This window comes from Octopus sinensis, linkage group LG6 (genome assembly GCF_006345805.1).
Source record: "Octopus sinensis linkage group LG6, ASM634580v1, whole genome shotgun sequence".
Lineage (NCBI taxonomy): Eukaryota > Metazoa > Mollusca > Cephalopoda > Octopoda > Octopodidae > Octopus > Octopus sinensis.
In genome coordinates this window covers 37,009,093-37,021,675 of record NC_043002.1, presented here as the reverse complement: position 1 = coordinate 37,021,675, position 12,583 = coordinate 37,009,093, and the positions used below count along the sequence as shown (strand labels likewise).

General features: G+C 34.6%; 1 protein-coding gene across 1 annotated transcript in view; it reads left to right on the top strand.

The window, feature by feature from the left end:
* The window catches only part of LOC115213213 (voltage-dependent T-type calcium channel subunit alpha-1G-like), an 865,045-nt gene that overhangs the window by 434,117 nt on the left and 418,345 nt on the right, over positions 1–12,583 (top strand). Inside the window, exon 11 of the mRNA XM_036503838.1 lies at positions 9,324–9,509. Coding sequence (XP_036359731.1) covers positions 9,324–9,509 — 186 coding nt within the window. The remainder of the gene's footprint in view (positions 1–9,323; positions 9,510–12,583) is intronic.

The following is a 12,583-nucleotide window of genomic DNA, read 5'->3' as shown; positions in this document are numbered from 1 at the left end:
AAACAACTATCTTGTGAACTTCATTAGCTTACATCAATTTCTGCTATAAGATGCAGCGGACTCAATGCTTAAAGCTCTGATGAAGCTATAAGGTGATACTTAGACACTCAGCTATGAGTCAACTGCATCTCATTGCAGAAACAGCTGTAAGCCAATGAAGTTCATAAGATAATTGTTTATTCTAATGTCATCTTAATTTCTTATTACCGTTCTGTACTCGCCTATTCTGAAGCATATGTGCATTTAGTTCTACTCCAAGTTATTTGTATTGCAATGCCATAGCAAGATATTAATGTATATATATATCACCGTGATCACCGTGATTGACCAGGCTATCAGATGTTGCTAAACATCGCTAGTCACAATGCGCTTTGCATTGTTTTAGCCTTCAAATGACGCCACCCCGCTGGCTAAGCAAGCAGGCCAACAGAAGAAAGAGTGAGAGAAAATTGTGGCGAAAGAGTACAACAGGGGTCGCCACTACCCCCTGCCGGAGCTTCGTGGAGCTTTATGCTTTTTCGCTCAATAAACACTTACAACGCCCAGCCTGGGAATCAAAACCACGATCCTACGACCGCGAGTCTGCTGCCCTAACCACTGGGCCATTGCGCCTCCACATATATATATATAGATAGATAGATAGATAGATAGATAGATAGATAGATAGATAGATAGATAGATAGATAGATAGATAGATAGATAGATAGATAGATAGATAGATAGATAGATAGATATATGAGTAGTTGAGTCTATGTTTGGTCATAGAGTGGACCAATGGTTTTACATCCACAAAGTCTCATCAGACTCTAAAGCTGAAGTCAAAAGTAACTCATGTCACATCTGGCTAAGGCTTTTGTGAATGTGAAACCATTGGTCACTCTATGACTGAACATAGACTCTGCTACTTATAAATGCATTACTGCTTTATGTTTAGTGCTTCTTTTTCAGATAGATGATGTATACACACACACACACATGCAACTGGTTTCCACATAGTTTCCATCTGCCAGATTTACTCATAAGTCATTGGTCAGCCAGGGGTTATAGTAGAAGATTCTTTCCCAAGGTTCCACACAGTAGAAGTGAACCAGCAACCACATGGTTGCAAAGCAAGCATCTTAACCACACAGCTATGCCTAAGTTTAGCTACATCATTATCAATATCGAGTAGTTTCCCCCCCCCCCCAAATACAGATAACCTGATGGTGTCTGTCTAATTTCTACGTATGTTGGGGGCTCACTGGTGTCTTCTCTCTTATGAGAGGTTCTTCTATTCTTTGGCAGGTTTATATTTTATTTCAATTTGCTTCTGTTCCACATTTATTTTTACACAGTAAACTGGGTGAGGATTAATGTCAGATTGGCTGCTGACTGTCTAATCATGTAAGAGATTGTACTGGGCTACATAGAAGTTAAATGGAAGCATATATAATCAGACATACCTTTACCATATAAATACTTCCTATTTCCCATTTTCATGTTGTTGTTATTGTTGTGTTGTTGTTGTCGTTGTTGTTTTAGCCTCAAGTCGGCTTTCAATGGGCAAATCTATGATCAAAACCATCCAGCTATGCCTATCCCCACATAGAAATATATTATACTGTAACCTTTCTCATACTTTATGAAAAATGAGATGTGGTTTGAGATGCTTTGTCTCCTAATTCTTGCGGGTCAGATGTGCAAGAGACAATGTATTCATTTGTATGTGTGTGTGTGTGTGTGTGTGTGTGTGTAGGTGTGGGAATAAGCTTGCTTTCCAACCACATGGTTTGGAGCTCAGTCCCAGTGTGGCACTTTGGGCAAGTGTCTTCTACTATAGCCGCAGGGCAACTAAAGCCTTAGAGTGCATCTGGTTATTAGAAACTGAAAGAAGCATCCAGCTGTAGAAACACTGCCAGATCAGACTGGAGCCTGGTGCAGCCTCCTGGCTTCCCAGACCCCTGTCGAACCGTCCAACTCGTGCTAGCACGGAAAACGGATGTTAAATGATGATGATGATGACGTCTTCTCATGTATATACTTGTATATCCAAACATGGTCATATATACTTAAATGACAAACTTCTAGAACGTTTTACAGATTTTTACAGTTCCAGTGATGGCTTGCATCTATAGTCTTCGAATCAGCTTTCTCCTTTCTGGTTTTGAGAAGCCTAATTTCTCAAGATCGGTATTTAGGCAGTGTATTACATATCCCTGGGCCTCAATAGTTACAGGTATAAACCTGTACTTGTAATCTGGACAGAGAAACTGTAAATTTCTCAATAGGTCAACATAGGCATTCTCTTTTTCATTGATCTTCAGCTTTATGTTAATATCTGCTGGGCAGCTGATTTTATGTATGTGTGTATGCATGTATGTATGTATGTATGAATGTATGTATGCATGCATGTATGTATGTATTTATGTATGTATGTATGTATGTATGTATGTATGTATGTATGTATGTATGTATGTATGTATGTATGTATGTATGTATGTATGTATGTATGTATGTATGCATGCATGCATGCATGTATGAAGGAAGGAAGGAATGAATGGATGAATGAATGAATGAATGAATTAATTAATTAATTAATGATCAGCATCATTTAATGTCTGTTATCCCTGCTGGCAAGAGTTGGTTGGTCGGACAGAGTTGGCAAACCAGAGGACTGCACCAAGCTCTATTGACAACTTTTGTCATGGATTCTATGGCTGGATATCCATCCTAACACCAACCACTTAACAGAGTATACTAGATGATTTTTTTTTATATGTCATCATTATCATTATCATAATTGTTTTCCAAGCTTGCATGGGTCAGATGGAAATACTCATTTACAACCACCTCAAGATGTCAAGACAAGGATACTCATAAATACACACATGCAAACGTACATATATATATATATATACATATGCCATGTAAAAAGCACTCAGTCTACTGTATAGGGTGGTTGGCATTAGGAAGGATGCCTACCTATAAGAAACATGCCAAAACAGTGAATCCTGGTGCAGTCTTCTGGCTTGCCAGCTTCTGCAAACCGTCCAACCCATGCCAGCATGAAAAGCAAATGTTAAATGATGATGACGATGATGATCATGATGATATGTGATGGGCTTCTTTCAGATCCATGCACAAGATTTTGGTCTGCCCAAAGCTGTGGTAAAAGACACTTGTCCTAGGTGCCATGCCATAAGGACTGAATCTGAGACATGATGGTTAAGAAGAAAGCTTCTGAATCACAGAGTCATGCCTACATCTTTACATATATAGATGTATACATATACACATATATATATATGTGTATATATATATATATATATATATATATATTATATATATATATATATATATATATATATATATATATATATATGGGAGAAATAAATGTTAGATATTAGAAACTGATTACAAAGAAAGATTAAGATTTTGTGAAATGTGAGGAAAATTACATCAGCTGGTGGCTCGTGGTGATCAGATCACAACAGTGAAGTCAGCCAATGAAAATGCCAAACAAGGCAGTTATCCTAAGTCTTAAAAGTAATAGGGCAGAGTAACAAGAGGCTATCAATCGGACACATCTAACGCAAGCCAAACCAGCATGTTAAGAGTTAAAACAGTCATAAAAATGATAAATATCATTAGCTGCTCTTGTAGAATCATCCTTGTTTTCTCTCACCATTGCACCTACCTTCTTTACATTTCACTATCATGTTTCCTCAGATATGTTCAAACATATCCCATTCTCTATCATAATAACCTATCATGACCAACACCATCATTTGTGTTGCTTACTCTTTGCTATCACTGCTGTTATCATTACCACTGCTACTACTATTATCGTCATCGATATTATCAATATCATCATCTTCATTATCATTATCATCATTGTTAACTACATCAGCGGTAAAGTCCTTCTCTTCATCACCATTCTCCTCTTCATCATCATCATCATTTTTCCCAATTACCAACACTACCATCGCCATTTCCACTATCATTTTCATAATCATATCCTTTCTGATACTACTAATACTACTACTACTGCCACCACCACCACCACCACCACACCACCACCACCACCACCACCACCACCACTACCGCTATAGTATTATGACCATCATTATTAACACTGCGATCATTTACCATCACACTCATCTGTTATTAATTTCCTTCTTTATATATTTTCCCTCTTTACAGTTTTTAACATCAATATTTGGTCCTGTATCAATTCTTCCCCTATCCATCCCTTCTGCCTCCTTCTCTTACTATCAGCATTTCTTTAAAAAAAAAAAAAATCAATCTTCAGAAAGTTTCAATAAAACTCAAGTCATTGACAGCCCCCAAAAGTTAATTTTCTTTTCATTTTTTTCTTTTTATTATTTATTCTCTCTCTTTCTTTTCATTTTTAATCAATCATTGCCTTAGATCAATCCTCTGGCTTGAAATCAATTTTTATTCTATTTTATTTTATACACTTTCATTTTATCATTTTTTTTTTAGCCAATTTCAAGTTTTATACAAAATTAATTGTTGACTTACAGACTTGTACCAAAATGAAACTTTTGCCAAGAACACCCAGTCCCTGGATTTAAACTTTCATTAAAATTGATTCCATTCATTCATTATTTGATTGTAAAATATATCATAATGATTTATTTACAATTTCTTTTATTTATTGTAACTATTATTTTTTATTTTAGTTAAGCAGAACTAAAAAAAATTTTGCTTTTTTAAAAAATGTCATAAGTTACACAACTAAAGTAACTAAAGAACTTTTTTCTTTTTTTTCTTTTTTTCTTGAGAGAGAGATTTTAGTTAGCAACAAGCTGTGCTGAAAATAGATAATTTAATAAATCCTGGCAGAAAATTAAGTAAGAAGCTAGAGAATATTGCCAAAAGATAATTTTCTGACACAAGAAACAAAATTGTTCTTCACACGTTTAAACATTGTTTCATTAAAGCAGATAAAATGGATTCAATCAAACCAAGTAACTGACAGTTTACTTAACCTGTCTGGCACTTGCTTTTGGGCTGTTTGGTATATATATATATATATATATATACACACACACACACACACTTACATATAGATAGAGAGATAGATACATATATACATATGTATGTATATACATATATATAGCATACATCATCATCATTGTTTAGCATCATATATATGTGTGTGTGTGTGTGTAGCTATGTATGTATGTATATGTATACATATATGTACATATATATATATTTATCTATCTATATCTATCTATCTATCTATCTATCTCTCTCTCTATATATATATATATATATATATATCTATACATATACACATATATATATACATATATTTATGTGTATGTGTGTATGTATGTATGTATTTATGTATGTATGTATGTATGTATGTATGTATGTATGTATGTATGTATGTATGTATGTTAGCTTTAACATTTAGCATTTAATTAGGTATGTCTTGTTTTCAATAACAATATGGAAGTTAGGTCATCATCATTATCATTTTTTTTACATCCACTTTTCCCATGCTAGCATGGGTCAGTTGAAACCTCTTGAGTAGAAGTCTATGGTCAGTTACCCTTTCTGAAGCCAACATTTACATGTTTTCAAGTAAGGTACCTTATTCCACTAGTCTTCATGTATCAAACTGCTGTATACCTCCATTAACTCACTTCTGATCTACTTGTCTCTCTCCTTTTCATCAAACTTCTTCTTCCAGTCCTGCACTGGTCACTGTGCTCAGTGTCTCCTTCTCAGAAGGAATTTTTTCTTTGCATATATCTTTTCCTGCAAAGATTCAAGTGGAACATTAATGACATCTATCTCACCAGCCTAGGAAATTAGTGCTTCAAATTCTACTGTGGCATAGAAGTCTTCTTGGGTACAGCAAGGAGCCAGATAACTTGGTCCTTTGTCATCTCCTTCATAAGGCTCAGTGTCTTGAGATCAGCCTTCAGTGCTTCATCCCATGTCTTCCTGGCTCACCCTCTTCCCTAAGTTCCATCCACTTTAAATGACTGGCACTTCTGTATGCAACTGTTTATATCCTTACTCATCACATGACCAAACCAGTGCACATATTAAATATGAGAACAAATTCAGAGGCTTGATTTTATTCTAAGAGTACAGAAGTTCAATATCAGTTTGGAGGTTAGACATTTCTACAAATTCAAACAATTATCTTAATATAATTGTTGTTGTTGTTAAGGCAGTAAGCTGGCAGAATTATTAGCACACTGGGCAAAATACTTAGCAGCATTTCAAATTCCACCAAGATGAACTTTGCCTATCATCTTTTTGAAGTCACTAAAATAAGTACCAGCTGAGCACTAGGATCAATGTAATCAATTAGGTCCCGCCTTTAAAATTTCAAGCCTTGTGCCTATAGTAGAAAGAATTGTTGTTTAGCTCAGATCATCCCTGATTACGTAAGATGTACAACAATCAAAGGCATTCTAGTCATGACCAAACTACCTATTTTTTTCAGACATTGTGTCTTATCAATGTGTGGGTGAAGGTGAGAATGTAGAGTTTGATTTGAGGGATATTTGGCTGCTATTTCTAGAAAATCAAGCAAATATACAGAGGCTCATAATAGCAGATAGCATGTAGTTTGTAACCCCTTTTTAAGCAACTATTTAGAAATTTGTTGCTGACTTTTGATCTCTTATAAGATTTTACCTACATGCACAGTAAAATACCATCAATGACAATTAAGTAAAGTATTTCACACAAGAAAAAAATTACTTCAGTTCGATCCATTATCAAATATTTTAAATGTTTTTTTTTTTTAATTATTAGAAAATATTGCAGCCATGTATATTGCTGTAAACTATTGTTAGTCAATATAGGAATCTCTATAAGGTGATGAGCTGGCAGAAATGTTAGCATGCCAGGCAAAATACTTAGCAGTATTTTGTCTGTCTTTACGTTATGAATTCAAATTCCGCCAAGGTCGACATTGCCTTTCATCCTTTCAGGGTCAATAAATTACATACCAGTTGTGTACTGGGGTCGATCTAATCGACTGCCCCCCCTCCCCCAAAATCTCAGACTTTGTGCCTAGAATAGAAAAGAACATAGGAATTTCTACATAAGTCACTTAAACTTATGAGAAGTAATAGTTATTAATTACACACTACCATCTTTTAAAAAGCAAAGGTTACATTGAAATTTTATTTAATTATCTCAGTTGTTTTCACAACAGAACTACATGTCTTTTGTTGGTTTAACCTTTTTCTGACCATATTTCTAATGAAATTTATGGGTGGAGTGACTCTGCACCACGTTTGCTGTCATTTGAAAGATATTTGACTGCTATTACTAGTAAGTCAAGTAAACACACACAGAGGCTTCCAAGAACAAATAGTTTGTCACTTGTAACATCTTTTTTAGAAACTGCCTACACATTTCAGCTAATTTTGGGAAATAATCAAGAATTTAGAGTAATTTTGTAAAGTAATTAACTTTGTAATTATTAAGTTGATGCTTAGAACATAATCTAAGAAATCAAACTGATTGAGTCCAACCCATGTCTGCATGGAAAACAGATGTTAAACGACAATGACGGCGGTGGCAGCGATGACGGTGGCAGCGGTGGCGGCAACAGCGATGACAATGACAATGATGATGATGACAACGACAACGATGGAGGATAGAATTACTTATGGTATCTGTTCTAAATCATTGTGCTCTGATTTCAAAACTTACCAGCATCAACTTTGCCTTTCATCTTTTTAAATAGATAAAGGAGCTGGCAAGTCCAGGTGCAGCACCAACATCCCAAACAGACAATGGAACCTGATGTTGCTCCTGGTCTTGCCAGCTCCTGTCAAACTGTCCAACCCATGACAGCATGGAAAACGGACATTAAATGATGATGACGATGATGATGATGACGATGACGACGACGACGACGAAGAAGAAGAAGAAGAAGAAGAAGAAGAAGAAGAAGAAGAAGAAGAAGAAGAAGAAGAAGAAAGGGACTGTGACTTAGAGCATAAAGCATGATTTCCTGTCGTGTCTGTTTCATTTCTATGTGTTCCAAGTTCAAATCCTGCCTCCTGACTCTTGAAAACCATAATAATAATATCAATGACACTTTTATCAGGAGTTGCAGCCAACTGATAGTATCAGTTACTGAAAAACCAATGGAAATATAATTTCCTTGGTGTAATCAAATCAACTGGGATGCAACACAAATGGCAGAACATAAGAAAGGGTCCTTACATAAATATATATTGGAAGTTTTTAATCTAAATATTATAATACTTTAAAAACAAGTATCACTGAAATAGGAGGCAGTCTCAAACAAGTTGGCCTCAAGTGTTTTAAATGTAACTAAAAGGTTTTTCAGTCTGTTTGAATTTTAAGTGTATAGCTTACTCAAATGTGGTGAAGGTGACTTGATACAATTTTCAACAAGAGCTTAATACGTTTATGAAAACTTAACCAACAAGAGTATCTCAACAAGGCCATTTGAGCTATTAGAAATAGCAATCAAATCTCCCTCAAAATACACATTACTATCTTGAAAAGAGAAGACATATTAAGTTTTAGAGTCCAAGATAGTACAATGCTTGAGAAAAACAGGATGGTCCCGGGTGAACTAACATTGATCATAGGTTTACTGGCTTAATTTTTACCCTCAACAAAACACAAAATATCTTTGCTTAAGAGTTTAACAAATAAGAAATAACATCCTATTGTAGCTCAACATTCATACAGAGATTATAAAACTAGAAATTAATAACAATAAAGATTAAGTGAACCAAAAGCAAATCAAAGCTAAAATGTTGTCATTTTAAGCCCTCATTGTCATTAGCCTTTTTCCTTTCAGTTATCTTTATGCTAATTATCCTCCAAGTCGTTATTTGAATTGGCCAATTGGTAGGTGGTTTTCATTTAAAAATCTATCTATTCTTGCAGTCGTTCTAAAGTCGAGTAGTATTAGTCAGACTATGATTCTCTGAGAAGATCTATCATGAATGGAATATGTAATACTCCCTACTCCTATTCAGTTTAAACACTCATTCTCCGACTGTATTTTCCATCAATTTAGATTTCTTAGTGTTCTCCTTTGTCTTTCTTAACAGGAATTATCATTAATGCTAATATTTTTTTTTTCATTATGAGTATAATTTTGATTGTTTAAATATATTTTATTAGACCAGTTTAAGTACATTCTAATGTACTTAAAATGGCCTAATACATTATTAGACCAATTTAAGTACTTGACTAATAGTATATTGTCTGTTTTAAAGGATAGCTAACTGATTTGGATTGCCCAGTAACAATTTAATATAAATTGTCTATCTTGTTTCTTTCTACTGCAGCATCATAGAACTTGCACAAGACGGTGCTGGTGGTTTATCAGTTTTACGTACATTCAGATTACTGAGGATTCTGAAATTGGTACGCTTCCTTCCTGCACTCCGAAGACAACTCATCGTCATGTTAAGAACCATGGATAATGTTGCTACTTTCTTTGCACTACTTATTTTATTTATGTTTATATTCAGGTAAGTTATTTAATTTAAACTATATTTGGTTCACCATGAATCTTCATTCCTTGTTTCCATTTAATGTTAAATATTTTTTTTTCCATTTCACATTAGACTTTATATTAAATTTCAACAAAATTGTTATAATGTTCCTTTCATACACAAACATCATTTGCTTAAATTAAGTTGAAGATATTTTTTCAATAGCTACATGATTACCAAGGTTCTCAATTTTATAGTGCTTTTTATTCATATATGTTTTTCTATTACTCTTTTACATTAAATCTCCCGCTCTTCCTCTTTCTCTCTCCCTACTACTGCTAATACATAGATACACTCTAACACACATGCATAAGGTAGATAGGAATTTTATTTAAGTATCTGAGATAAGTTATTGTTCATGAGATTATAATTTGGGGTAGAGTTACCTTCATCTTTTAGAGATGAATATTCTCCATTTCTTTTTTTTTTCTTATCTATTTCTTTACTATGTTTCAGTTGATTTTTATCTCTGTCATGAAGTATCTTATGTCAAGATGCATGTACGAAGGGGTACTCAAAAGAAACCAGAATTTTGAAATATTATTTTATTCACTTATTTTTACATGTTCTCACTTTTATTGGCTTCAAAGTATTCTCCATTTCAAGTAATGCCTTAGCCAAGAAGCACTTCCCACTATTCGAAGCAGTCCTGGAATCCTTACAAAGTGGTGCCTTCTAATGCCCCCATCATCTTTTCTTTCACCTCTTCCACATCTGCAAAACATTTTACTTTAAGAACTTTTTTCATTCAGTAAAATGTCTGGTTAACTGTTTGACCAGGAGGAACAAATGCTAGGTGGACAATTCCTTTCACATTGATGAAACAAACCAACATCATCTTGACACTAGACTTCACTTGACACACTTTTTGGGGGGGTATGGTGACATTGAATGCTTCCATTAACTCGATTGCTGCTTTGTTTCTGGATCGTAGCCGTAGCACCAGCTTTTGTCACCACAAAGGTTCAGATCAACTTCCAACTGTTCTTTCAGTTCATGACGCACATGACTGTTTTTGATCCTCCATGAGCAAGTGAGGCACACATTTTGCTGCAACTCTTTTCATTCGCAATTCCTCATTCAAAATTCGTTGGCAGGAGCTTCAGGACACACCAGTCATATCAATAAATTTGTCAATTGTTCGGTGATGATCCTCTATGTTCGGTTCATTAATTTTCATGATTCTTTCATTCATTTGGGAGGTTGTTGGTTGCCCTAAATGAGGTTGGTCTTCAAGCAATAAGTGACCATTCCTAAAGCATGGAAACCACTCAGAAACTTGTTTTTCTCATGGCAGCGTTCTTATAAGCTATTTGAAACAGGACAACTGTTTCAGCAGCTATTTTCCCCAGCAGAAAACAGAATTTCCTAGAAGTATGCTATCCCTTCTTTTCAGCCATCACAAAGATCGACAAACAGAGGAGAAACACTGCCAAACAAAGACGCACCAAGTGGCAGTAAGACTCCACTTGATGATGCCAGTTGGTAGACTGATGCCTGAGGGTTGCATCAAGTGGCTTCTACCAGCAGAAGCCTGAACCACAATTGTGGGACGATGGCTTGTCCAACAGAGAACATTCCAGTTACTTTCAGGTATCCCCTCATATACTTTCAAATGGGTTTCAGAAACATCAAACTTTCCTTTGACTCTTTTATCTCACAGTTTAGATCTTAGTACATCATTAGTATCTTCATTATTTTATTGTCCACTTTTCCTTGATTACATGAGTTAGACAAAATCAACAGCCAAATGCCCTTCCTGCTGCCAATCCTCACCTGTTTCCAAACAAGTTAATTCTTCCCAGTGGTTGGACATGTTTTCATGAAAGATTGAAAATGAAGGACACTATTTGCATGATGGAGACTCTAGTTTTACAACTGCCACATTGTGTCGAGTCAAGCAATAATACTGCACCAAATGTTGGAGCATTACTTCTTTGATATTCTAATATAGCTTTGCAGATGATCAGCAACTGATAGGAGTTGTAGAATTTTCTGGTTCCTAAGAGAGGAAGACTCATATCTGACATGGAACTTAGCACTTCTGTGTATACATATATAGGTTTGTGTGTGGAGGGAGTTGATCATCATGAATGAAATAACTTAGATAAGACTTCTTATATATTTTCTTAAGCACTAATACAAATCAAGAACCTTGGTAGAAATTATAACACCCCCCCACTCCCATCCTAACCTTATCAGATATTTGTTACAGCAGGACTTAACCACTTCACCTTTACCTTAAATTTAAATAGTTATGTCTAATATTAACCTGGTCACTATTGTACAAGTAAAGATCACAGGTCAAAACCCAATCCTAGCTAAGAAAGAATATGAAAATTGATACCATTGCATTCATGTGAGTTCTAAAAATGATATATCATTATGTAATATATTTTCTTAATATTTCAAATTTTGTTTTATTTTTGTTTTTATGTATTTGCTTCCTTAAAACCATTTTCTAATCAATGAAAAATAAAGATTCTCAGTTTTTTTCATTCAGTAAATAACACTTTACAGCATTTTTAGGAACAGCTATGCCTGTTAGATGGTGATGTACTGAGGGACATGCTATATTTTCTAGTAGACAAGTCAATATAATTTACAGTGTGAACATGTATCTATAAGCATTCAAACATCATCACTGTCTTTCAAAATCCTGTAACATTTCACATAGAATTTTTGGTCCTCCAAAGTTGTCTGGGTGTATAAATCAACCATCTATTTTTTGGCCGTGAATTTTGGTCTAAAAAATTTGACTTGTATACTGGAAAATGCAGTATGTGCAAACTTCTAAATATATTGAAAGTTGCTTCTAAATTGGAGAAAGAAGGCAAAAACTTGAAACTAATAGTCACTCACCCTATGTCCTTGCTATTATTAAAATAAGGAAGATGACTTTAAGAAATTAAGAGTTACTGTATATATTCATATATAAGTTGCTTTGTTTTATACTTGATTTTAAATGGAAATACTGTAGTGATACTTTATACATGAGGCAAAACTAAAACTATGAAAGGGAAAAAATTTGTACAAAGATTTAACACTAA